Here is a 27714-nt window from a genome sequence, read left to right as displayed (position 1 = left end):
AATATTCTGCCTTTGTTATTATGCTTAAAAATACCTTCCCTTTCATGTACATTCATGTACATTTTCTTATAGTATTTTTACTATATATTTAAACTTTTTAACATTCACAAAAATTCAAGATTTGGTTTTGAAATATAACATAAGAACTTAATCTTTTTTCCCAGATAGTTAACTAATTAGGATTATTAGATATCACAAAGTTATAATAATCAGAGGTCCCGAGCAGTTCTAACAGAAACATATGAGCCACATATGTAATCTAAATTGTTATTATATGTATTATATTTTACATTAAAAAGTAAGAAGCAAGTGAAATTAATTTCAATAATATACTTTATTTAACCTAATACATCCAAAATATTATCATTTCAATATGTGACCATTGTGGGAAGGAAAAATGGTGGAATAACATGTATGATTGAATGAATAGGTGTGACCCCATTTCGTGTACAACCAGAGAAGTGAAAAATTGTGCTCCATTTGTGTACAATGAATCAAAGAGCATTCCACTGTCATGTATAACTGATTAGAATAAAGTTTTAAAAATAAAAAAATTTTTAAAAGAATTCATCAATGAACCAAAACAAAAACCAAAAATATATGTGACCATCATCAAAAATTATTTATAAGATATTTCATGTTCTTTTTTTGTACTGAATCTTCAAAACGTGATATGTATTTCATATGTACAACAAATCTTAGTTCACCTAGTCACAATTCCAACAGCCATAGGTGGTGGATAGCTACTGAACCAAATAGCATAGGTCTTCAGCAATTTCTCATCCTCAGCACTGTTGATATTTTGAACCTAATAATTCTTTTTTGTGGACTGTCCTGTACATCGTAGGGTTTCTAGCTGCATCCCTGACCTCTACCCAATAGAGATGAGTAGCTCATCCCCTCAGTTGTTGCAAATGAAAAGGTCTCCACACATTGCCACAGATGTCCCTGGGTGAGGGACAAAACTGTTCCTTGTTGAAAACAAAAGGACTAGAAAAACTAGGGGGCAAAAATGTTGAAAATGAATCTTAGGATGATCTGAGAGAGAATTTTCATTTAGAAGCTAATATTACTATAGTCACTGAACCATGACAATAATTTATAATAATGGAAAATCTATTGAGTTCCCATGTTCTAAATTCACAAAAAGGGAAATGAGGAACTGATAGGAGGAGGAGGAGCAGAAAAGGAGGGAGATGGGAAGAAAAAGAAGAGAGAAAAGAAGGAGGAGACAGCTTTTATCTTTATGCTTACTTTGGGCTCCTATCCACAGCCTAACTTGGTGGCTGGAATCAACATGTAGGCATTTCAAAAAAAACTGAGAATCTTGAGTTTGAAAATAAGCCAATGTTGGGGTACCTAAATGCATCACAAAGTGCTTATGGGTTCAGGTTGTTGGGGGGCAACTATTGCTGTGCAATCCTAGAATTGTCTTAAGATTCCTTCAAAAAAGAGCATTTAACATCAAAAATAATGAGCAAAGGAGCCTAAACTCTATATGAGCTAATCTCTTCCAAAATCTCTCTTATCAACCAGGACCTCAAGAATTGGAAGTCCCAAGTAACTGTGATGTTTTCAAATTATTTCATTTTTTTATGTGTCTTTTAAAAAGGCAGAGAAACTAAACTTACAGCATTGATTTATTCAAGGAAAAGAGAAGAAAGAGGGGGTAAAGAAAAAAAGAGGGGGATGGAGGGAAGAAAGGGGTAGGAGAGAAGAATTAAATCAAGAGCACATTCTGGAATTTTTAACATTCATTATAATCCTATTCATTATAGGATTATAATGAATGTTAAATTCATTATAATTTAACATTATAATGAATGGGCTGTGGATTTATGTGGGTCTGTACCATATTCAAAATGTTGACCCATTTGCACTGGGAAATCCTGTATTATCAGAAAATACTCTATTATTTTCATTCTACTTCACAGTTTTAAGTTTATTAACAGCAAGAGCTAAAATCTTTAAGGTTCCTGTTTATAAAGGATTTCCTCTAATTGGCTGAGCTCATTGGAAGATACTAATGACCTAGCTGTTGGGCGTCTATAATAAGTACCCTGGGTACAGCAGACAACAACCTACTTATTTCCAAGTATCTTCCCATGGACAATTGGGGCTACTGGTACAGGAGGAATCTTTCCAGTGGCTCCGGCAGATGTAGCTTGTGGATGGCTTGATGACATGCTCGACCCAAGCATTTCCGGACACACAGGCGGCAGAGCTGGGAAAGAGTAGGTGGGCCTGAGAGAGGGAATAAAAATGGTGTGAATCTCATGGTGGCAGGGAATCCTTATTTGCCCCTCTAGAAGAGATGCTTTTCTTTAAGTTGATCTTCCAATTGTATTACCAACATCAAAGAATGAGGCTATCCAGAGGCAGTTAGGAAAGAAGTGAGGGGGTATAAAGAGAATGCACCTCATTTATGTGCCCTGTGCTAATGAACAGTGATATACTGAACAAGGAGAAAATGCAAATGACTATAGCATGCAAGACCCCAAGACAGAGCTGCAGACCAGAACAACTGCAGAAAGGGTGTCAACAGGAATTTTGACCTGTGTGGCCACAGAGGTAGTATTAAGAGATGGGCCAGGGGCCCATCTTAATGTCTTCCTGGACCTCCTGACACTAGTTGGCCATGAGGTGGTATTGGCTGGGTCCTATCTCACACCCAGAGGGACCCTCCATTCTTGCAAAGATTTCAGCTCAATAAGGATGTGCAGAAAGAACTTAAAGCACTTAGACCCCATAATTCCCTGAACCTCACTTTCATGGGGTCTCAGAGTGCTCGTGTCCATGACTTTCAGTAGCTTTGAATCCTTAAGGAAAATAAGTTGATGAGAGTTCAAAATATAGATGAATAGGATGAATGAGCTCTGAGTTGCAATTCTAGTTCTACAGGGGCATTCATATTATCCCATTATTTCCTAACCTACCAGTAAAGATCTCTTCAAGTATATCTAACTACTGACCTGTACAAACTTTCCCTCATGATAAATGGTGGATTGAAGGGCTGAGAGTATAGCTTAATAGTGAAGTGCTTGCCTAGCATATGTGAGGTCTTGGGTTCAACCTCCAGTACCACAAAGGAAAAAAAAGGTAGACTGCATATGCAAATATCCAGGTAACACTTAGAATGACATTGACAAGGAACATCCATGGATAGAGAGGTACCTGGAAGATGAATATCTTCAGTTAAAATCTCGGGAATCAAAAACATCTCTACCTGTCACCCCTTACATCTAGGATCAAACTTTTAGAATTAACAAAATAACTGAGCTCTTCTGAAAAACAGTAACATGGACAAATTGTCCTGTTTGCCTGGAGAAGTTCAGACATGAGTGAACTTGGCATAGCTGATGTTCCTCCTTTAGAGCAGGTGCCTATATTTATAAAGATAGCACACAGAGGAACTTGCTTATAAGAATGTAAATCCTAGACCTGGAAACATTTTTGATGGAAGAAAACCAGAAATGTGACAACTGCTATAAACTATATACTCAACCAATCATTGCAAAGTACCTGGTAAGGAATATCATAATTATTCTGGTGAAGATTCAAGTAAAACAACAATCACTAATGACATAGACCACTGGAAATAATCTAGACCAATAGTGCTCAAAGTGTGGTCCTTACACCAGCAGCAGCAGAATCAACTGGAAAGTTATTAGGTATGCAGAGTTTAATCCTAGACCTCCAGAATCAGAATCTGCTTTTTAAATGAGATCCCTAGGTCATCATCTATATATGCATGAAAGTTTAAGAGGCACTGGTGTAGAGAGACTTCCTAAAATGATTTAAAAAAGCATTCTACTTGGAAGATATTAGACATGGGAGTGAGTTCACAAAATGGAACCAGCAAGTGATATGAGACCCACACACACCGGAAATTGTTCTAGAAGCTTCAGGATTGGGGCCTTACAGCATTAAGAGAGAATGTTCTGGGGTCAGACAGCTGGATTAGAATCCTAGTCCTACTTCTTAGTAGCTATGTCACTCTCTGCAAGCCAATCTCTCCATGCTTTAATTTTCCCATTTGCAGCTGGCACAGCACCAGCTACTATAAGGTTTTCACTGCTTTTAAGTTTAAAGAATTCAGTGAGATTAATCTATGTTTCAAATTCATCTCAGTGCTGGCCCAATTTATCTTTAATATTCTCCCCAGCATACATATGATCAATGAAGGCTCACAAAATGTCTTCTTACTACACAGACATAATAGGGTTCTCTTTTGAATTTGAGACACCAAGCATTTTAGAAGGTTACTATTCCTTCCCCGGTACTGATAGTTGCTCTTAACGTTCATGATGGAAATAGGAGTGAGGAGATGAGGCACATAGAACCACATACTCCTCAATCTGGAGAAAAGGCAAACAATCTCACCATTTAGTTAGGCTTCTGAAATACACATTCTGTCCCTTCTACTGCCCCAAACTTAAGTATGGTCACGTGTCACCTAACAATGGGATAAGTTCTGAGAAATGAATCATTAAGCACTTTCAACATTGTGCAAACATCATAGAATGTACTTATACAAACCAAAATGGCTATGATGTCACTATATGATATAACCTCATGAGACAATGGGTTGAATATGCAGCTCAACATTGACGGTTGTTATGAGGAATGTGGCTGTATTTCTAATTTGCCTATGCATTGTCTCCCAATATTACAAAGTGGACTTTTGGTTTGCTTAATCATGTGCATATGATAGGATATCCCTGGATATTCAACCTTTTCAGGATGCCAACAAGGTTGTCTGATTATTTTCTTTTTATGGAAAATAAAAAGCAATGATCTGATTGCATGTCAATGTTATTTTGTTATTAAGTGAATGAATGCAGCATATAAAATCCCAGAAGACATGTAGTGATGCCGGAACTTGATGCCTTCTGCAATATCATCCCCAATTGGGAAAAGGAAATATTGCAAGGATGTGGCAGGAAGGAGAGATAGCAAGTGGGCTTAAGGAAAAGAAGTGGACACCCAGCCCTTCCTTACCTTCTCGGAGTAGGAGTGCCTGCTCTACACTACTTTTGGGAATTGCCAGATCAAGAGCACTTTTTCCCTGTGCATTTCTGAGCTTCAGATTAGCCCCATAGTCGGTCAGCAGGTGGATGATCTCTACGCTGGACTGCCTTGCTGCAGCATGGAGAGGGGTGTCCAGCCATTGGCCATGGTCAACACTGGCTCCTTAACAAAGGAAATGTCCACAATTCAACATTAGGTATGAATGTAAAACACAATCAGCCTAATCTGTAGTCACTGTATATGAAGTCTTCTCAAATGCCATGACATATTTGACAAATCCTTGAAAATATGTAACTTCAGCCTAGAACCTCCACAATGCCCACTAAGACCATTCAAAATAGTGGGATTAAAAAAGTGAATCTGGATAATTTTAATCATTTTAAATAGTTTACTTCCTTTCCCACACAAAATGCTTTATATACATAGTTATTTTACATAGTAAATAACTAGTACATAGTTATTTTATATTTTGACCAAGTATAAAGCTGAATTTCCTTATTTTTATATTGTATTTAGTTCTCTTATTTATTTATTTCATTTTTTTATATTATTTAGGGCTCAAAAATTTTTCTGAACTCCATAAAGAATAGTAAATCTATGAATAAAAAATGACCAAAGAACATCTTAGAGATAGAAATTCTCAACTAAAGGTTCTGACTACAATCTCTGCCTTTATGTCAAAGGCTAAGCACATTGAATCTTTAACCAAATGATACTTCTAAGATATTTTACTTTTCCCTAAAATCTCAGTTTCTGTATATGTCTTTTAGATTTAAAAATGACTAAATAACTTTTCAGGATAGAGGTAAAATAGTCTGTAGCAAATATCTGTTGTTTTTACTGTACAGCATCTTCCTGGTAACCACAGCTAGATTTCCCTCTAGGTTACCACCTTCTTGTGATTTCCAGTTTACGTGTTTCTAGAGAAGCCTAATAACTACAGATTAATCTAAAATCTAGGCCTAAACCAACTAGCATATTGTATTCCTTTGGCCACCTTTATTGGTTCAGAGATAAGTATGTGAATCAAAAAGAGCCAATACTGGGCTGGGGATATAACTTAGTTGGTAGAGTGCTTGCCTTGCATACACAAGACCCTGGGTTCAAGTCCCAACACCACAAAAAAAAAAGGAAGGAAAAATAAAAGAGCCAATACCCCTTCTTGCTGTGTATGGATGAAAAAGGCAAAAAACCCAGATGTTGCAGTAGCCATCTTGAGACCACCAGGAAGAGCCATAGCAGATAATTGAAGCCAATATCAAAGGGAGCAGAACTGATAAATATAGACACCCATTTCTCTGGAGAAGTTCTGTTTTTAGCATTCAAGCATCAAATGCTATTAGAATTTTTTTCTATCCTAATAAGAACTTCATCTTTGAAGCCATTGAAAAACCCCACAAATTTAGCAGGTTCTTTTCATAAAAAGATTTCTGGTAATTACCTAATTCTAGAAGCTTCTTCACACAGTCTACCCTCTGGTAGGTGCAGGCTACATACAGGGGAGTTCCAAGCTGAGGCACCTCTTGGTCAATGTTAACATTATTTGCCAGCAGAATCTCCATGCACTCCCTGTGACCTGGTGGAGCATAAGATATTCCCATTCATATTAGGAACACATTGAATATTCCCAGAATTATACATTCATTATCTGGAATGAGCTTTAGAAATAACCCAGGTCTCTCTTCATAGTAGAAAAATGTTTTTGTTTGGTTTTGGAAATCATAGATATAAATTCCCCAAACAAAAACGACAAAGAAGAACAGCATGCCCATGCTTCTTTTTTTAAAGGATATTTAAAATTTAAAACATTATAATGATGCATAGTATTGGGGTTAATTTTGACAGAATCATACATGCAAGAAATTTTATTTCAATCCCCATTTCCCCTCCCCCCTTTCCTCCCCTTCTTCCTCCCCCTATTTTCCCTCTTCTACTCTACTAAACTTCCTTTCTTCTACACATACATAGGGTGAAATTTCCTTTGATAACTTTATATATAAATATATAACATGATTGTGTTAAATTCAATCCACTCATCTTCCCCTTTCCCATCCTTCCTCCCTCTTGTTTTCCTTCTTCTACTCCATTGGTCTTCCCTGTATCTTCATGATATCTGATCTCCTCCCTGACCACCTTCTTTCCTTTGTTCTGCTCTAGCTTCCACAGATGAGAGAAAATATTTGACTCTTGCTTTTCTGAGTCTGGCTTATTCCACTTAACATGACGTTCTCCATTTCTATCCATGTGCCAGCAAATGTCATAGTTTTATTCTTTATGTCTAAGCAAAACTCCATTGTGTATATATACCACATTTTCTTGATCCATTCATCTATTGACATGCATCTGGGTTGATTCCATAATTTGTCTATTGTGAATCGTACTGCTGTACACATTGAGGTGGTTGTATCACTATAGTGTGCTGATTTTAGTTCTTTTGGCATGGAATAGTTGATACCCATGCTTCTTCCACTCAAACTCCTCTGTGTAATTCCTGAGAAAACTCCAAGCAAACTAAGCCTCTGAGGAACACAGTTGAAATCACTTTCTAGAATGAAGACACCATTTTACAATGGAGGCTACAAGACCCAGAGGGGTAAATGAAGACACTCTGCTATTACCCTGAAGACAGTGGTGAGACTGGGGGTGTGGCCTGCAAGCTTACTTAGGTTAGCCTAGAAGATACCTATGAAGATGAATAAAAAGTCTCATGTATATAATATATTTAAATACACTTTGAAAATAAATGACTAGCAAGATTATGAAAGTAAGCATTCTCCTTGGAGAGTTTGCCCAATGAAGAGACAGACAAGATTAATTTGCAGTATATGAATGATCGGCTCAGGAGGGAATACTTCTGAGGTATTGATGGGAGCTTATAAAAATTCAGTTCTCCTTGAAGACTTAAATGTATCCTTAAACAATCTTATCATCACTAATTTAACCAACCTTTTCTTTATAGATAACATGATTTTCATCCTATACTTGCATGATTTATCACAAATTCTGAATTAATCATAAGTATGCATTACAATGTACCAATCAGGATTTGTGTATTCAAAGTATTTGGTCACATAAATAAATCTTAAACCTGGACTATAGTATCAATATATCAAGATACTGACTCAGACTATGACCCAGCCTGCCCATAGATGTTTAAAGCTAAACAGTTTCTGGAAAAAAAAAATCTAATCAGTGCCTAAAATTGCCTAACAAATACAAGGCATTTTTTAAATAATTCTTGCCTTTTTTGGCAGAACAGAAAAATTAGCCTAGTTTGAGGTAAATTTAATAGTCTCAGGAAGTTTTAAAAAATGAACAAATAAAACTTAATGACTAAAAATTCATATAACAATATCTAAAACAATGAATTTGCTAAGCCTTCTTCCATTCTATGCATATTGTTCCTTAACGAGCTTTTATGAAACAGAAAAAATATGTAGAGATATAAACTTGTAGGCACACAGATACAAAACACCCTATACATAATCAGGCAAGCACTACAGAATTACTTAAGAAATTTGAGCTAGGCACAGTGGCACACGCCTGTAATCCCAGGACTCAGGAAGCTGAAGCAGGAGGTTACAAGTTCAAGGCCAGTCTTAGCAACTTAGTGAGACCCTCAGCAACTCAGTGAGAACCTGTCTCAAAAAAACAAAAACAAAAATAAAAAGGTCTAGGGTGTAGCTTAGTGGTAAAGCACCCCTGGTTCAATCTGAAGTACAAAAAAAAGAAAAAGAAAGAAAGAAAAATTTGAATTATTCCCAATATTTGTCTATTTTTAAACATTTGAATGTACATGCAAGTAACCTTTTTTACTTCAAATCATTATTAAAATTTTTAAAGACTTTCATTTTCAAAATAATTCATTATTCTGCAATTTAAAGGATGCTTGGGAAATGGCTCACATTATTAATTAATAAATAAATATTTATTAAGAATGTTTTATACATAAAAGACATAGATATATTGAGATTTGGGTCTTTTGTTTCATTTAAAGTAATCCACTGGGGAAAAATACCAAATGACATGTTTATTAACCTGGGGGCAAATCTTTCACTTTTGCCTTTTGAAGTAAAGACTTTCATCTTCAAGTACACCAGCAAAGACCTATTCTAGATTGTTCTAACTTCTCCATTGTATTTCTGATTTTAATATAAGAGAAGTATCTGTATTGCTAGACATCACCAAAATGTTGCATTTTGGGTATGAGCTTTGACAAACGACCTTATCTTTTTAATTACATCTTTTATTGTTCATGACTAGTCTATGCATATAGTTAGAAAATTCCTTAAAATCACTCTTTTTTTTCTCATTTCAAAAGTAATGGACAATGCAGGAGTCTAGAGTCAACTTCAAAATTTCCAATGCCCTGATTTTTCAAGTTAAAATGCTTTTCTTTTTCTTTTTTTTCCGTGACTATGGCCTTGAAGTCATCAGCTCATCTGAAGTGTATTTCTTAAGGACAGTTACATTTACTAATCCATTAGAGATAGTATCATCCTTGGCTTTCAGGCATTTTCATAATTTATTTTATGTTAGTGGTTGATATTTTATGGGTTTTGGAAGATGAGCTGTTCTTTTCTACTAAAGGGCAGAGGCATAAGCTCAGTATAAATCATGAAGTTACAACTTCTGTCTTGGCTGCACTAGCTGCTCCCAAAACACCAGCAAAGAGGCTTAGGAAGAGGGACATCTGAAATACAAAAACATTCCAATGTATTGAGAAGAGCCTTTTCTTGCCACAGTGGCATTTCTGAAAGATTTAGACAAATTGTAGGATTTCTAAGCCACACACATTCTGTTGGTGAAAAGATCTGGGTGACTCTCATATGGCCAACAGTAGTCTATTGATTCATACAGATTGGAGTGAGCACACCACTGTTTTGTGTGCATTGTGGTGGCTCGTTTACCTCTCTTCACTGCCTCATGGATAGGTGAAGCCAGGTGCATCTCAGGCTGGGCCTTGGCTCCGAACTCCAACAGCACATTGACACACGCAGCACTGCCACTGCAGCACGCATTGAAGAGGGGCGTGGCTCCATGAACTGTCACTCCATTGACCTAACAGTGGGCAAGGAGAGACCCAGAGGATTTGGTAGTTTGTTCTCACTCTCTCTAAGTATGTATTCCTGTGTATGTGCCTAGGGAAACTCCCCAAGTTAATGAATGAGTGAGGGAACTCCCTTTACATGAAACTACACAAGGTTATAGGACGGTCCATTAAATTACTATATGTTAAACAGAATATTGCCTGGCACTGAATGAACATTTGCAACGACTATTATTCCCATTTCCAATTAATATGAAGCTCATCTCCCTTTTCAATTGTGAACAACCATGGCAGAAACCCAAAGAAATAGAGATACCAACTAACTTAACCATTAAGTTCCAAGTTCTCAATTCTGTGAATATTTCAATGAAATTGATATAAGTACATTAAAATAGGTAGGAAATCATAACCTAGAACTTATGTATCATTTATATATAATCATAAATATGATACATATATATTTCAAATGCTCTGATCATTTACCTATGATTTTTTTCTAAGATAATAGATCTTTGAAAAAACAATAATTATTTCAAAGTTATAATAAGTGGTATATTTGTTGCTCAATTTAAGTATTTATATCTGGGATAATGGGACAAAAATGGGTGAAGCTTCCAAATCCTGTGCTTGCAGAAAAAACTCCTTCACAACTTCCAACAGTTCTGCCATCCTTCTTGTCACATATTTTCTCTCTGTTCTATTATAATCTACAGAAATCGCACATGCCAGCTTTGACTCCTGAGAGATAATGACCAAGCTAAAGGCACATAGACAATAGCCTTCAATTATCTCTAATCATCCTTGTTAACTTCTAGTGATATGGGAAACACATGAGAACCTGCAGGACTGGGAAGTATCATTGAGTATCAACAATAGATAGAAAAGAACACCATGGGACCCAGGTATTCAGGAAGGGAGGCTCTGATATGATTCAAATGTCATATCACAATGGTAGTTTGACGTCAAAGTGCTTGACCTCAATAAGTAAAGATAGATGCTTGGAAAAATCAGGATTCTAAATTATCTTATTTAGAAACAAAAATGACTTGTCTCCAGGGCTCTGGTATAACCCCATTAAAATGGCACAAACAGACAAAGATGGAGAAAATTGTATAAAAATCATATGCTAGGGATTTCTTACTAAAAAAAAATTCATGAAACTGGTTTGATTTGTTTTTTAATAAGCACCATCCTTATCCTCTGTCAGGAAACTCTTTGATTTCCTGTAAGTTTCTCTCCTGGTTCATATCAGCAAACATTTACTGAGTATCTACTAGGGGCCAATATTTTATAAACAAAGATAAGTAAGACAATTGCCTCTCTTTAAGTAGGTTGAGTTCTATTAGGGAAGACAAACATAAAAAGAGACAATTTAGATACAACAAGTGTTTTAGATCTCTATGGGAGTGGAACAAAGAAGAACATAGACTTGAGAAATACAAAGGAAAATAGAAATATTTTGTGATTAAATAAATAAGAAAATGGCAGGAACAAGATGACTCCCAGGCATGGGAGACCAGAAGAATGTTTCGCCTAGTATCTGAAACTGGGAGCCCAAGATGAGGAGCAGATTCCAGCAGGAAGAACATGATATACACAGTTTCAGATGTGCTGAGTTTGAGGAATCCGAGCATCAGCAGCTTGTGGTGAACTTTCTACTGCTTGACCAAACTTTCACTCATTCTGATTTAATGTCAAGTGGTATAATACGGCATTTATTGGCTTTTACCTTATAAAATTGCCAAAGACAAGAGTCCATTGTCTTATCCTTTGCTTTGTCCCCCACAACATCTCTTCTCTGACCAGAGAGAAATATTCAACATTTCCCACCAGTGATCTGCTTGTGAGTCCAGTCATTTAGCTTGAAATGAAATCACCCTCCCAGAGCCTTGTCCTCATCATTACCCATGAGTTAAGTGACAACTTAGAGAAGCACTATCTAATGGAAATGCAGCACCATGATGACACTGTAAAAATCAATTTGTGCCCAGAAGACTTTTATATTCAGTTCTAAATGTAGAAACCTAACTTCCATATGCAATCTGAAAAAAATCATCATTAAATACTTAAAGATCTTACAACTTTGGCTGGGTATATAGCTCAGTTGGTAGAGTGCTTGCCTCACATGCACAAGGCCCTGGGTTCAATCCCTAGCACCCCAAAAAAGGAAAAAGATATTACAACTCATAAAACAAAGAACATGAGACTAGATTAAACAATGAAATTAGCAATAAAGCATTTTCTGGATGTCATTGAGATTTGCAGAAGTTTTGATTTTCATAAGCCTATTCTGAGAGCTGTTTTATACATAGCACCTCTGCTATTATTTGAAGAAATTAAGATATAAGTTAAAATAAGATAAACCTTAATCTGTTTTAATGTATTATTTATTAAAAACTCAATTTTATAATTTTGCTCAGTAAAATAGTGGCTGGGGTAGAATATTGAATTAAGAGTGTTTTATTATTCTGTTAAAATTTGTTCTTTATCGTGTTTGATAACAAAGAATTTTTTTTAAAGTCAGCATCACAGGGAAGTAGCTCAGTGATAGAACAGTTACCTAGCATGCATGAGGCCCAGGGTTCTATCCCCAGCACCACAAAAAAAACAAGTCAACATCATAATTTTGAAAAATTCCTGTGAATTACTGCATCTGGATATTCGCACATGGTTAGGCTGAGAAAATAGAGTAACATGAATGATGAGACATGAACATGCGTGGGATAAGACCTGTCTCCACCCAGTCCCTCTCAGCAGTCTGGAAGATGCTGTCTCTTTAGGTGTTACAAGATGTACCTACGAAGACAGATCCATGTGGGCAGGGGTGGTACTCACATGTGCACCATTTTCCAATAAGGCTTTAGCACAAGCCACATGTCCTCCAAGGCATGCCTCATGGAGAGAAGAGACCCGATTAATTGTCACAAGGTTCACATTGACACCCTATAATTTGAAGAGAAGATAATTAAATGTTCCATTAGTCATAGCAGTGAAAGCAATGTTGTTCTACAGGTTCTTGATGTTTTCAGTCTTTGGTTGTAATAGCAGCACTGCATAGAGAGGAATCAAGACCATGACCAGGTGAAGTCTCAGCACAGCATGGGAGTTTCAATTTCATTTATTCAATAAATGTTTATGCAGTATTCTGGATCAGGGTCTTCAAAATGTATGCTACTGGTCTGTCTCCTCCAGAGCCTACTGGGCAGGCAGAAATGAAACCTAAAAGACTGAGATTGGAAGCACCACATTTCACTTGGGAGCACAGAGTTTCCTTGAGTCTGGCTTGGGAAATAAGAAAAAATACTTCACAAATAAGGTAGTATTTAACTAAGGCTTGAAGCATAAAAACTTTAAAACTGGGAAGACAGGGTATGCCATTAAGAGGGAACAGAATACACAAATGCAGGAAGTATGGCAGGGCCACAGTTGGACAGTTGGTTATTTCTGGATCAGAAAGAGCATACAGAAAGGGGAAGTAGAAGATGGGGAGAGATGCAGGAAGCCAGTGAACTGAAGCAATATCATGAAAGGCCTTGATTTGCAAACAGGGAGTGCAGATCTTCTAGGGAATGAGGCATCTATAAGTTTATTGGGCTTTGAATAATCTAGAGCTAATAGATTAGCTGTTTTAGGAAAAGCATAGTGGAAGCAGTAACATGGATGGCTGATGGCAGAGGCAGAGATGTGAGGCAGAAACAAGGAGAGCCACAGAGACATTGCTATAGGGTAAGATGAGTAGGTGATGGAACACAGAGGAGGTTGGGAGCTTAAACTAGGTCTGAAACAGAAGAATGACTCTGGGCTTAAAAGTAGAAAGTTCCGTATGAGTGCTTCTAAGAGTCACTTGCTGTGTGGTAGAAGTACTGCTTTGGCCATAACCCCACTACATGGAGAAGACTCCTAAGTCCCAGGATCTAGGGCCAGAGGGATTCTCCTAACCCTCATCTACTTACCTAGGTATGATTGTCACCACCATTTCCTAGCCTATTCCCCCTTCTCATACTGCCGTGTACCACCTTGCTTATACTAGAGTCCAAGTGACAGGTGACAAGGTCAGCCTAGCTGCTGGACAACTCTGCCTTCACACCCTGATTTTAACAACTTGGCTGTTACCATTTCCTCTATGATTGACACTTTCTATCTGCAAAAGGAATTAGGTCCCTGATCTGTCCTTCCTGCCAATTCCTGATTTTCAGTCCATGCTTTGTAATGACCTATTGAAAGCTTCCAAAGCCTTGTGTTACAATCCCAGAATGGCAAACTCCAATCTAGTACTCACTGCATCCTGCCACATCTCTGTAGTGTCAGGTGCAACCTGCTGTGGCCAGGTTTTTATTGCCTGTCCTTTCATCATAAGGGCTTTCTATGTCTCCTGGATTCTGTCCATTTTCATGTCCTGAATATATCATTACTCTAGAGCTGTGCTACATATTTCAAATTCAGTATCTAATAAATTAATCTTTTCCTTTTTGTTTCTCCATGTATGATTTGTTTTTAAATTTTTTAAAAAAATATTTATTTTTTTAGGTGTAGATGGACACAACACAATGCCTTTATTTTTATGTGGTCCTGAGGACCGTACCCAGGTCCCACCCGTGCTAGGCAAGTGCTCTACTGCTGAGCCACAATCCCAGCCCCTGTTTTTAAATTTTTTATTGTCACATTGTAATTATACAGAATAGTGGGATTCATTTTGATTTCTTTTTAAGAAATTAAGATTTTAAAACAGTCTAGTCCATGAGGTGGCAGCATTGTGCTAGGGAAAAATAATTGCTGCAATACAAAATCTCAAAATCCCTGGAATTGGAGAAATGTAATGGATAGGCCTAAAAGATATCTAAAGTGAATCATCTTAATTGTGTGTGATAAAATAAAGAAGAAGGAAGTTCAAATTATATGTAAGACTTGATGCAGGAGGCAAGAAGTTCAAATTATAGGTAAGACTTGGTGACAGCCAGTATAATAACCCCAGAATTCCTGAACCTTGGCTTAATATTTTACTCACATTTACTCGGAGTGGTTTAATGATTTACTCACATTTACCACATTATCTAAATGTGGAATAAAGTTTTAAAAAGCAGAATATATTTTTTTACAGTATGAAAGGTAAAGAAATAGGGATGTAGCCAGAAAAAGTTGAAATTTTTATGAAATGCCCCTATACATTTAACCACACTGTTGAAGCTAACATGCTTAGGAGTTAGGGTTCAAAATAATAAGTGTTAAATGTAATATGGGATCCTGGGTTGGATCCTGTAACAGGAAAAGCACAACAGGGGAAAGGCTCATGAAATCCCAATAGTCTGCAGTTTGGTTAATGGTTATTGTACCAATGCTAATTTCTTATTCCTGACAAATGTACTAAGGCTATATATAAGATGTCAACATCAGGGCAAGCTGGGTGAAGGATGCCTGGTAATTCTCTGTATTGCCTTTGCAACTCTTCTTGAAAATTATTCCAAACTGAAGTTTATTAAAATACTAGTAAAAGTATAAAGGTGGGGGTCTGAAAGGAAGGTGGATATGAGACTTTTTTCATTATTATCAAACTATGTGAATATATTACGTATATAACAAAATAATCAAATCAGATGAAATTAAAAGTGCTTAAAAAATAAGCAAGTCACAAATTCAAGTACAATGCCCATCATTGCTGACAATACTGTTTTCCTTGTGCCTCTGCTTACTTTACTATGAGGTAACAGAACTCAGAAAGGAGGAAGCAAAAATGGGGAGAGGGGAGCACGCATACACACTCATATACATACACACACACACACAAAGAGCAGTTCCTCTGGCTGTTTAAATTAAAAATAGTCACAAATATTTACTAGGCTGCTACTCATTGTTCAACATGCTTGGGATGTAGTCATAAGTCTTCACTAAAAAGTAAGATTTATCCATTTGTCAACCTATTTTAATGCTTGCTCTTAAAAGCGTATCACTGGGGCAAGCAGCCTCCTCAGATGGTGTCCAGTGATTCCTAATTCCTAATATTGAGTCGCTTGTATAATGCCTTCCCTTTGAGTGTGGGATGAACTTGTTGAGTTATATCTAATGAGTAGAATATGGCAGAAGAGATGGGATTTCACTTTGGAAATTAGGTTATTAAAAAAAACTGCATGACCAATGTAATTCTGCAACCTGTACACTCAGAAAAATGAGAAATTATATCCCATCTGATTGAAATGTATGATATGTCAAGGTCAATGTACTGTCATGTGTAATATATATATATGATTTTAAAATCCTAAAAAAAAAAAAACTGCAACTTCCTTCTTGGGTGCTGTCTCTGAGGAAAGTCAACTGCCACCCCATGGCACAAGCCTTCGGAGAGACCCATGTGGCAAGGAATTGAAGTTTGCCAACAACCACATGAGTGAGTTTGAAAGCAGATTGTGCCCCGAGTTAAACCATGAGATGTCTACAGCCTTGGCTGACATCTTGTGGCCTGGAAACTGCTTCCCAGCCCACAGAAACTATAAATATCTGTTTGTTGTTTCTAGTGACTATGTTTTGAGGTAATTTGTTACAGCAATAGCTGACAAGTGAGACTTCAGGACTGCTGTCTCTAAAGTACACTAGGAGACAATGAGGTGAGTTAGTTCAACATAAATTTGAAGGTATCTTTCATTGATCATCATAGAGAAACTTCCTATGAGGTAAAGAAAGGCCCAGAAGGGAAAGGAGGTACCCGGGCCAAAAATGAGGCAGCTCCTCAGGAAAGAAAAAACAAGAGGAACAAACGATGAGGAGAAAGAGCATATATATGCCTGGGACCTAAATAAATGAGGCAAATAAGACCTCTGCTCCAGTCAAAGCTAAAGAATGATGCTCAATATGGCACAGCATAAAGGATCATGTTTTCAGTTTACTTACTTGTGCAATTAACGTTTTAAGGGCCAGTAAGCGCCCCTGAGCTGCAGCTTCATGAAGTGGGGATCGATCAGCCCAGCAATCTGAAACACAAATCAAGCTCAGAGTCAAAGTCTAGAGACTTCTTTCTTCAGCTTTTTCATGCTAGGAGGAAAGCAGGTATCATTCATCAAGCTTTCTTGTCAGTTGCTTTCAGAATGACAAGCTACTGAGGGCACCAAGTCTGTTTTTGTCTGGTATGTGCTGAGGGGGTACAGTTGATCTCTCCCAGTTTAAATGAGCACCTGAGAAGGAATCCTTTATTAAAAGTGCCAAAGGACAATCCTTTGTTCAGGAAGAAAACCTACTCTGCTTTGCAAAATCTGGACATTTTTCAAATTATGATTATGTTCTTCATATACTCAATAGGATGTAAAATGATTTGGATTTGACAAAAAGGGCCTCTCTTAACAAAAAGGGTCTCTTCTAGGTAATCTCAATGATGGTAAGAACTCAGGTTTTCTCTGCAAACTTGGCAAAAACAAAATCCCACCAAAAAAATGGAAGTGTGTGAATTTGAAATAACAAGACCTCAAGGAAAGGGTAAATTTCTCTGATGGGTGAGAATCAAAGTTATACACATTTCATTAAGCCTCCCCCCACACACACACACATTGAAACCCAATGTACCTTCTCTCTTTGGATTACAAAAAAATGGGGAAAACCATACTTTTTTAGCATTGTACATTGAGAAACCCTAAACCCAGCGTTCCTTGGAGAAATGGTTGATCCCAGGCCTGCGCTAGAAAAAAAAAAATATAGGCTGGACCTCAATCAGCTTGTCAGAAAGGAAGGAAGTGCTCAAAAAATGATGGGAAATGTTAAAAAGACACAGAAACTAACTTGGAGGGGCCTCTACTGGCTAAATATGGGACAATTTGAACATCAAAATAAACAATGACAATGAGAGATTATAAACTATGAAATAAAATAGGAAACTATAAGTTCTCATTGATAAAAGTAATATATACAGACAGAGAAGAGAAAGTGCTTGCTTAGAATACTGATTTTTAAATGTGGAAGAAATGATAGAAGCAGCCTCAAATTATTTCCCTATACAAAAAATACTAATTATATAGAGAATGGGGTAATTATATACAGTGGAACAAAAGCATAGACTACCTTGCCCAGGTGATCAAAGCTGACATAAGCAGTGATAGAACAAATTGGCACTGTGTGTCATTTAATGGAATGCAGTGAACCACATCATATGTCATCAGAGGGAACACAGTGTAAATTATAGACTATTGCTTCCATGATATTCCTTCCCAAAATGACTCTGGTCATGAGGACACTGTGCAGTAACCCAAACTGAGGGGGCATTCAACAAAATAATTGGCCTATAACCAGTTCAATGAGGGACTGAGGAACTGTTCTAGATTCCAGAAGCCTGACAAGACACTACATCTAAAAGCAACACTTAACCTTGAATGAGATCCTTTTATTATAAAGGATATTATTGGAACAGGTGGGTAAATCTGAATAGAGTCTCTGTGCAAAGACAAGTGAAAATTCTTTGTACTGCTCTTGTAATTTTTCTGTAAGTTAAAATTAATTCCAAAATAAAAAGTAAAAAAAAAAAGATAAAGATGAGTAGATAGATGAAATCATTTGTGAGCTCATACTTCTAATATGAATGTGTAATGCTTTTATAATAAAGAAAACAGATAAAAATTTGTAACATGAACATAATTGTGATTGTGTCATCTTCACGTGTTCCTGAGCTGGTTAAGAGTTGATAAATGGACGACCATAAAGAAGAACGAAATTATGGCATTTGCTGGTAAATGGATGGAACTGGAGACTATTATGCTAAGTGAACTAAGCCAATCTCCAAAAAACCAAACACATAATAAGGGAGGTTAGGGAGGGGAAGAATAGAAGCTCATTGAATTGGACAAAGGAGAAGAAAGGATAGGGACAGGGGAATGGGAATAGTGAGGAAAGCACTCTACCAACTGAGCTATATCCCCAGCGGGAATGGGAATAGTAAAAACAGTGGAATGAATCGGATGTAACTTTCCTATATTTGTTTGAATATACAATCAATGAAACTCCACATCATGTTCAGCCACAAGAATGGGAGATTATACTTCATGCATGTATAATATGTCAAAATACACTCTACAGTCATGTATATCTAAAAAGGACAAATTTTTAAAAGTTGATGAGTGGAATATTTTTAAATCTCTTTTGACATTTATTTTCATAAGCTGAAGATAATGAGATAATGTGTGCATATAACCCTGAATTAGTCTGCCTTGGTTTTCCTCTAATGCATCTCCATGTCATTCAATATTAATTGTACTTCACACATTGCCCCTCTTCTAATTGCTCTTGGAGGTGAGCACCAGCACTGGATGGGGAGGACAGTCTTTGCCCACAGTTGGAAACTCAGCACCTAATACAAGAGGCAAAACCAAAAATGCAGAGTTTTTTTAATTCTGTTGTTCTAATATTTTCTTAGTCAATCATAGTCACTTGAAGGAACCACAGGTTGAGCACCTCTAATCTGAATATTGAAATCCAAAATGCTCCAAAATCCAAAACATTTTTTGAGTCCTGACATGATGCCATAAATGAAAAATTGCACATCATGAAAGTGCTTAATACCCAAAATAAACTACTGAATGAAGTTACTTTTAGGCTATGTGTATCAAATGTATATGAAACACAAATGAATTTGGGGTTTACACTGGTGTTCCATACCCAAGATATTATAGATATAGACATAGATGCAAATATACCTAAAATCTGGGAAAAAAATAAAATCCAAAGCACTCTGGTTGTAAGCATTTCTGGTAAGGGATACTAACCTGTATAAGTATTCTATTCAAACATAAAAATAAGATTGAAGTAGCAACTTGCCATTAAAAGAGTTAATTTCAGATATATCAACATGAAACAGCTTTATAATTTCTAAAGTTTTTCTTCATGCAGGCTGTGATGATCGTCCTATTTCACATTCTCGTCATATTTCAGATTTTCCTGTAACTTTCTGTGACTCATTAGTCCCATAAGACCCGATCTATATACAAAGATGGAGAAACCTCAGAAGCCTAATGTTGAGTGAAAGAAACAAGACACAAAAGAGCATGTGCTGAGTAAGTCTGTTTGAGTGAAGGAGAGGAGGACAAACTCACCTTGGGTGTTAAGATATCAAATCAGAGACTCTGCGTCTGATAGAAGAAAAAGTTGGCTCCGATCTACATATTGTGGGGTCGGGCTCCAAATTCCTTAATAGGACACCCATAGCACAAGAGTTAATAACAAGAATCAACAAATGGGACTTACTTAAACTAAAAAGTTTTTTCTCAGCAAGAGAAACAATAAGAGAGGTAAATAGGGAGCCTACATCCTGGGAACAAATTTTTACTCCTCACACTTCAGATAGAGCCCTAATATCCAGAGTATACAAAGAACTCAAAAAATTAAACAATAAGAAAACAAATACCCAATCAACAAATGGGCCAAGGACCTGAACAGACACTTCTCAGAGGAGGACATACAAACAATCAACAAATACATGAAAAAATGCTCACCATCTCTAGCAGTCAGAGAAATGCAAATCAAAACCACCCTAAGATACCATCTCACTCCAGTAAGATTGGCAGCCACTATGAAGTCAAACAACAACAAGTGCTGGCGAGGATGTGGAGAAAAGGGTACTCTTGTACATTGCTGGTGGGACTGCAAATTGGTACGGCCAATTTGGAAAGCAGTTTGGAGATTCCTGGGAAAGCTGGGAATGGAACCACCACTTGACCCTGCTATTGCCCTTCTCGGACTATTCCCTGAAGACCTTAAAAGAGCATGCTACAGGGATGCTGCCATATCGATGTTCATAGCAGCACAATTCACAATAGCTAGACTGTGGAACCAACCCAGATGCCCTTCAATAGATGAATGGATTAAAAAAAATGTGGCATCTATACACAATGGAGTACTATGCAGCAATAAAAAATGACAAAATCATAGAATTTGCAGGGAAATGGATGGCACTAGAGCAGATTATGCTTAGTGAAGCTAGTCAATCCCTAAAAAACAAATACCAAATGTCTTCTTTGTTATAATGAGAGCAACTAAGAACAGAGCAAGGAGGAAGAGCAGGAAGAAAAGACTAACATTTAACAGAGTCATGAGATGGGAGGGAAAGGGAGAGAATAGGGAAATTGCATGGAAATGAAGGGAGATCCTCATTGATATACAAAATTACATATAAGAGGTTGTGAGGGGAATGGGAAAATAAACAAGGAGAGTAATGAATTAAAGTAGATGGGGTAGAGAGAGAAGAAGGGAGGGGAGGGGAGGGGAGGGGGGATAGTAGGGGATAGGAAAGGTAGCAGAATACAACAATTACTAATTGGGCATTATGTAAAATTGTGGATGTATAACCGACGTGATTCTGCAATCTGCATTTGGGGTAAAATTGGGAGTTCATAACCCACTTCAATCTAATGTATGAAATATGATATGTCAAGAGCTTTGTAATGTTGTGAACAACCAATAAAAAAAATAAAAAATTAAAAAAAAAAAAAAGAGCCAAAAGCAACCCAAGGAGGGGTGAAGTCTGACAGGAATTGGGCATGGTTGGAGCCATGCTGACAAAACATGGTCTCACTGGTTCCTGACTGTGTTCACTTTGTGAAAATTCATCCCACTGTTTGCTAAGGATTTGTGCAATTCTCTGTATTTACATCATATTTCCATAAAAAGGATTTTAAAATGGCTCTGCTACCATTTAAAATGTTATTGCTAATGCCTTCCACAGCTCCTACCCTCTTCCCACTCCCAGGGCAGGATATGGCTTTCTCTGGTCTGCTGAACAGCTAGCTGGTCTACTGAAGGACAGTGTGTTCTTCATATGCCTCCTACTTCCTCCTTCTAGGTGCCAACTTCTCTGGTGCTTTGGGGGTGGGGAGAAGCAAAAAGGACACAGACAATGCCTTCCCAGTTAACTAAAAGTGGAAGCCAGTCCTGCTCTCTGAGCCTCAACTACAGAGTTCACTTTGGGTCTGTGGCTTGCCTTAACACTTGGGCTCACTCCTAAGCATCTTTCTTTCCTGTTGTTTGACCACCTCTCATAGTGTTTCTCATAAAGGCAGCATCTTCTGATGTCCCCCAACTTTTACACTGTACTGCTGAAGTCTCAGTGGCAAGCCTGTGGCCACATCTTTCACTGCCCCAAGAAAGAGGGAAGCGGGGTTGTCCTGAGAATCTCCCTCACCACACTTCTGCTTTCCAACTCTTCCCTAGGCTTCCAACGGGAGAGTGAAATACAAGATCCCTTCTTCTTAGGCACCCTTATCTAAATTTCTGTTTCTCCTAGAGCACCAGCAGCTTCCTCAAGAGGAGGGGAGAGCCTTATTTTATGAGTAAGAATACTCCAAATTACACATTCATCACTTTGCTCCACATGAAAAGAGGTCTCATGGTTAGTGTCAGAAGTAGCACTGAGGACTGGGGCTGTAGCTCAGTGGTAGAGTGCTCACCCAGCACGTGCAAAGCCCTGGGTTTGTTCCTCAGCACCACATAAAAATAAATAAAGTAAAGGTATTGTGTCCAACTACAGCTAAAAAATAAATATTTTTTTAAAAAAAGAAGTAGCACTGAAAGCCAAGTTTTTGGAGACTTCAGAAAATACTTTATTCTGTTTTTAAGAACTATGGATCTCTAAATTCTGACTATTCTCATGGTAAATTTACCAGTCTTGAAATGCTTTGACATCTACCTTCTCTCTATAAACAATGTGAAATAAACCAATTGTATCAGCCTAAAAGTAGAAATCATTTTTGTCCCCAACTGGAAACAATCATTCTCAAGAAATTCACCTTTCCAGTACCATGGTGAAAGTGTCCTGTTTTTCTATTTTTTGTTGCCAAGATAGTCTCTCGATCTTATCTTTCTTGTTTTATGAATTGGAGTTAATTGTGAGAAATTAAGGATAAAAGTCATTTGGAAGGTTAGGAATTTTTCCATTCCTTTCAGGAAATATGCAACTAAACTCTCCAAGTAAATGAATGCTTAAGTAGTACTCAGTCATTCTCTTCTAAGGCAAACTATTTTTAGTTATTTGGCAGACTGCCTGGGTCATAGGGCTGCAAACATTATGAAATAGTTTACTCTACAGATATATTTGCTTGCTACTGATGAGGTGTACAAAAAATGTTCAAGTACTTTTTTATTTCCTCCTTTGAATTTTTCTCAGAATATCATTTATATCTCTTGTTCTCAAATTCTTTGAATAACAATCTCATTTGTAACTACTTTTAAAACCATATATTTCAATAATGAAATTGGTTCAGAAGTAATACAGTTGTTTAAGTTCCAAGTATTCAAGATAAAAACCGATTCTTTTTTATATTTTATTTTACAATTTTTACCCTGGCTAATTTTAACAAGGATTTGAAATTACTGGCTTGTTATTCCAAAAGACCACGTAACTGATTATAATCCCAAGGGTACGTGTAACAATCTTTATTCTCTTTATTCAAGTTCTGAAATCATATGAAACAACATCTCCTATGGCATTTATCAAAGAGAAGAAAATCACAAGGAAATTCAATTCTGAATCAAAATAAAGGCAAGAGCCTAGGAGAATTAATGATATTGTAAGGAAAACAAAGGTAATTGAGAAAATATAATAAAATTTGAGATATCTAAAATATAATAAAAGGAGTTAAAATAAATATTTTCTATGGTCAGAAGATTAAACTTAACCAATGAGCTGTGTTAGACACAATGAACTCTGTTAAAAAGAAGGCTACTTTGAACTCACTAGGAGCAGGAGATTGAGCTAAAGGTGACAGGTGGGGAGACAAAACCTCTGCCAGGAACTAGTTGTCCTGATTTGGAAGAAGTCAGCAGGCATCTGAGATAATGTAACCACACAGAGGATAGTAAGGTCAAGGCTTGGTGAAACAACCAACAAGAACCAAAGAAGAGTAGAAGGCTAGGTAGGGGTTTGGGCAAAACTGGAACAAATGTAAGAAAATCTTATCGGAAAGGAAAGGACGGGAAAAAAGAGGTTATTGAGTCAGGCAGATGGATAGTTGTCAAGTCAAGCTCAGTCCCTTGAATTTAGAACAAGGACAAGTGATTTTGAGCATAACACTTGGAAATAGAAACTAATCCTTTTTATTTACCTTAAACTAGCTTCTCTGTTTGTTTTAAAGGGTACTATAATTCTATTTCCTCTTATCCCTCAAATTCTGAAAATCAAGCTTTCCTCCAGATTCAGTGCAAAACTCCTTTGCTAGCAAAACATGGCTAGGACTCAGTTTAAGCAATTAATTATTTCTATTTGTATTTTCAGTTAGTGCGATTATTTATGTTTGCACACATTGTTATTTTTGAACATCCAAAAGCTCCTGGATTCTGAAAAAAAAATCACAGGGTACTATAGTTTAGTAAAGGCTGAAAAATCACACGTCTCTCTGGAGACAGGTAGTACATGTAGAACTATCTGTGGTCCATACGGGGGATCCGATCATTCAGTGATCTACCTGTGTTGTACACATAAGCTAAGGGCCAAAGACAACGTTTCAAACTTATATACACAAATGTATTATATTTGACAAAATACACAAAGATGCTTGAAAGATCAAAAGTAGTAACAGCCAACTCGACTTTAATGAGTTATACACAAATACTTTCAACCACAAAGATGTATCAAATAATTATTCTAAAAAATTAATTTCTAAAAGATTTTACAGCTAAGAATGATATTTAATAAGGGATGTTAGGTGTAGCTACCAAAGAAAAGATTTAACTCTGACCTTGTTTTTTTTCTTAATATTTTTTAGTTGTCGATGGATACAATATCTTTATTTATTTATTTTTATGTGGTGCTGAGGATCAAACCCAGTGCTTCACACATGCGAGGTGAGCACTTTATCACTGAGCTACAACTCTAGCCCCCTGCTCTTGTTTTTGACATTGCTGACAATAGTTTACAAGAATAAAAAACAGGGGCTGGGGTTGTAGTTCAGTGGTACAGCACTTGCCTCACATGCATGAGGCCCTGGGTTTGATCCTCAGCACCACATAAAAAAAATAAACAAAAATAAAAATATTGTGTCTGTCTACAACTAAAAAAAAAATTTTAAAGAATACAAAGCAGAATCAGGAAATTTAACTTTGAGCTGAGACTTCTGTAAGTCAGCTAACTTAATGATTAAATGTCATATATTTCCACAGAATATATTTTCCAACCAATGAAGAGTTTAAAGATGACATCTGGATTGAGTTTAACACTGCCACAAAATTTTGTTCTTGATTTTTAATATACCTGCTCACAATGTCAAAAGAAAAAGCAATTTTAGAATTATGTAAAAATATGGTCCTGGCATCTCACTACCACATTTTTATAGAAATACTTATTTGCCAAATCCAGATATGTTATGATATATATGTGGGTGGGGGTATGTGAGGAGACAGACTGACAAACACCACACACACACACACACACACACACACACACACACACACAGGAAGGAAATTAAACTGAGAAGTTAACATGCACTATTCACACTTCTGCCTCTTGTTAACAATAATTGAAAATGTTTTTAACCTTATAATATTATGTTACTTGCAACTTAAGTGAATATTATCCCAGAAGTTTGAACAGGTAAAGCTATTTGAGCCATAGAGTCATCAAATCTATTTCAGAGATTTGAATTCTGACTCCAGGCCAATTGAAATAATGTTTATATGGGTTTTGACTGCTATAAAACCCTTTAAGAGACGTTGCTCCTCGTTAAGGGCCATAAAGATAGGAATAATGCATAGGAGCAATTGGAGAAAACATTTTTACACCCTGTGGCAATATTGACTTTATTGGACTTTACCTTCATTTAAACTCTGAGAACATCAAAATTATTACTGAAAATTTAAGATAGTCCCTGCCCAAATTTACAGGTTAAATTAGAAATTAGCTTTCCAGATCATGCTTAACTTGAAACTAAAGATAAGCATTAATTTTTTTCACCAAAATAACGTACCTCCCTGAAATGTGTGACAAATGTAATCCCCAAAAGAAATCTCTTTCCACAGTCCAGGGCTTCTGACACTTTCTGAAACTTCAAAATTCTTCTCATTTTCCCCAGTTAGTTGAAGCATTCTGATGCTTTATCTTTGGAGGTCCTATTTCTTTGGATAAGACTGCTGATGTCTAGTGTTTTCCAAGTTGTCTAGTGTATTGGAATCACATAAGTCTATTTTGAAAGAGAATCATGGGTGCAAATTGAAATGGATACTAGATAAAGAATGATGTAATCCTGGAACCCCTGCAAACACTAAAAATACAGAGGGAGACTCTGAACTCTTGTTTATGAATAAATACTCTATTAAGTGGCAATCCCAGTAGTGACAGAGACACTTGATTCATTTACTTTTGTAGCATCTCACTACGATTGTTTCTTAAAAGAAATGTAGTCTAATCTCTACAAAGCAGGAGACTTTAAGACGTTTTATCCAAATCTTAGTACTCCACATTATAACAACCTTTCCTTGTGGTGCTCTGCATGGTGCCACTCATAAATGGATTTTGTGAAGAGTTTTCTGACACAAGTGGTTAATCAATTCCATTTGCAAATGATCAGCACAAAAATATATATAGCATGCCACCTTTGCTGCTTTAAATCAAATTGCTCATTTTATTTCCTGAGGCAATTTAGTCTTATCTGAATGTTATTTATTTTAAAGGTTGATTAAAAATGGTAAAGAAATACAGCTGGGGATGTGGCTTAGTGGTAGAGCATTTGCCTGGCATACATGAGGCCCTGGGTTTGATTCCCAGCACTGCAAACAAACAACAGTTATTAAAGAAAATAATGCTATCTGAGCAATTCTTTTGTCCAGTAGAAATGAGGTTTCTCAAAATTACTCATAAAAGTCACTATCCTGTTTTCTTCTTAAATGATAATTGCTAATTGCTCTACTAACTTGCAAAAATTAAGCTGAAAATTCTTCACATATTGGTGCAGCCAACATCATTTGCTAATTTAAATGACAGGTAATTTTTTTAAACTACCCACTCAAAACTGAAGTACAAAGAAAATCTGCCTTCTAGAATACTATTCACATGAATTATCTAGGAGGGTATTTTTTAAGTATTGGGAATAAATTCATATTTTTTTACCTGAAATTCCACCATAGATCTCTTCTGCTATCCTAGCCGCTTCTTTTCTATTTCCTTTGACGATATAGAAATGGGTTAGGAGAGCCAAAAAAACTTTAATTAAAAGTTTGAAGAAAAAAAAGGTAGCAAACATTGTAATAAAAATGTTTTTAAAGCCATAGAAAACAGGTCCATCTTCCATTTTGGCTTATGCTCTGTATAGGTTCCCAGGACTGCAAAATTTCACTGAGTTATAATTGGTATCATATGACATCTATTTTAAACCTTCTAGCACTCTGTGCTCCTGTTACAGAGAACTCAGTTTGTAGGTTCTAATCTAATTCTGATTTGGCAACTACAGATACGGACATCCATGGCAACGTTAAATAAAGAAATTTCCTTCCAACCAGAAACTCCTAAGAGTTCTAAATTATTACTCAGTACCATCTAACAAGTGGGATTCAGTCCGAAACATTTTTTACTCTTAAATTCCTACTTTTGCTGTATTATATTGGAAAGCAGGGTTGGAAAGATAAAAGACACTTGTCCGACCCCATAGGGACAAAGCAAGTTATTTGATGTTCATACAAAAAAGTGC

At 36.6% G+C, this 27714-nt stretch overlaps 1 protein-coding gene across 3 annotated transcripts; it reads right to left on the bottom strand.

Annotated features, from left to right (window-relative positions):
• Window positions 1-315: 315 nt before the first annotated feature.
• On the bottom strand, window positions 316-27334 carry Asb11 (ankyrin repeat and SOCS box containing 11). Of its 3 annotated transcripts, XM_078035110.1 has the most exons (8): window positions 21540-21616; window positions 18275-18290; window positions 16961-17040; window positions 12917-13024; window positions 9942-10092; window positions 6473-6607; window positions 5002-5193; window positions 316-2244 (listed from the first exon to the last, which is right to left on the bottom strand). In XM_078035110.1, exons 1-8 carry the CDS (start codon window positions 21594-21596, stop codon window positions 2120-2122), a joined length of 864 nt encoding a protein of 287 aa, XP_077891236.1. In that variant the 5' UTR covers window positions 21597-21616; the 3' UTR covers window positions 316-2119. The 3 variants fall into 3 exon arrangements, with proteins under 3 accessions (XP_077891236.1, XP_005316043.1, XP_077891235.1); XM_005315986.5 differs by lacking the exons at window positions 18275-18290; window positions 21540-21616 and adding an exon at window positions 27138-27334; XM_078035109.1 differs by lacking the exons at window positions 18275-18290; window positions 21540-21616 and adding an exon at window positions 25999-26194.
• Between the last annotated feature and the right edge of the window lie 380 nt (window positions 27335-27714).

Source organism: Ictidomys tridecemlineatus, chromosome X (genome assembly GCF_052094955.1).
Source record: "Ictidomys tridecemlineatus isolate mIctTri1 chromosome X, mIctTri1.hap1, whole genome shotgun sequence".
NCBI classification, from domain to species: Eukaryota; Metazoa; Chordata; class Mammalia; order Rodentia; family Sciuridae; genus Ictidomys; species Ictidomys tridecemlineatus.
Note: the sequence above shows the minus strand (reverse complement) of the source record. Positions and strands in the feature narration are given on the sequence as shown.

Excerpts from the sequence above, each read along its gene's own strand:
- Asb11 (XM_005315986.5), bottom strand. The coding sequence starts at position 27,318 with ATGGAAGATGGACCTGTTTTCTATGGCTTTAAAAACATTTTTATTACA. Across the intron at positions 5,194-6,472 it reads GAAGAAGCTTCTAGAATTAG|GAGCCAGTGTTGACCATGGC; the intron begins GTAATTACCAGA and ends TCCTTTGTTAAG. Across the intron at positions 2,245-5,001 it reads GGCACTCCTACTCCGAGAAG|GCCCACCTACTCTTTCCCAG; the intron begins GTAAGGAAGGGC and ends TCCCTCTCTCAG.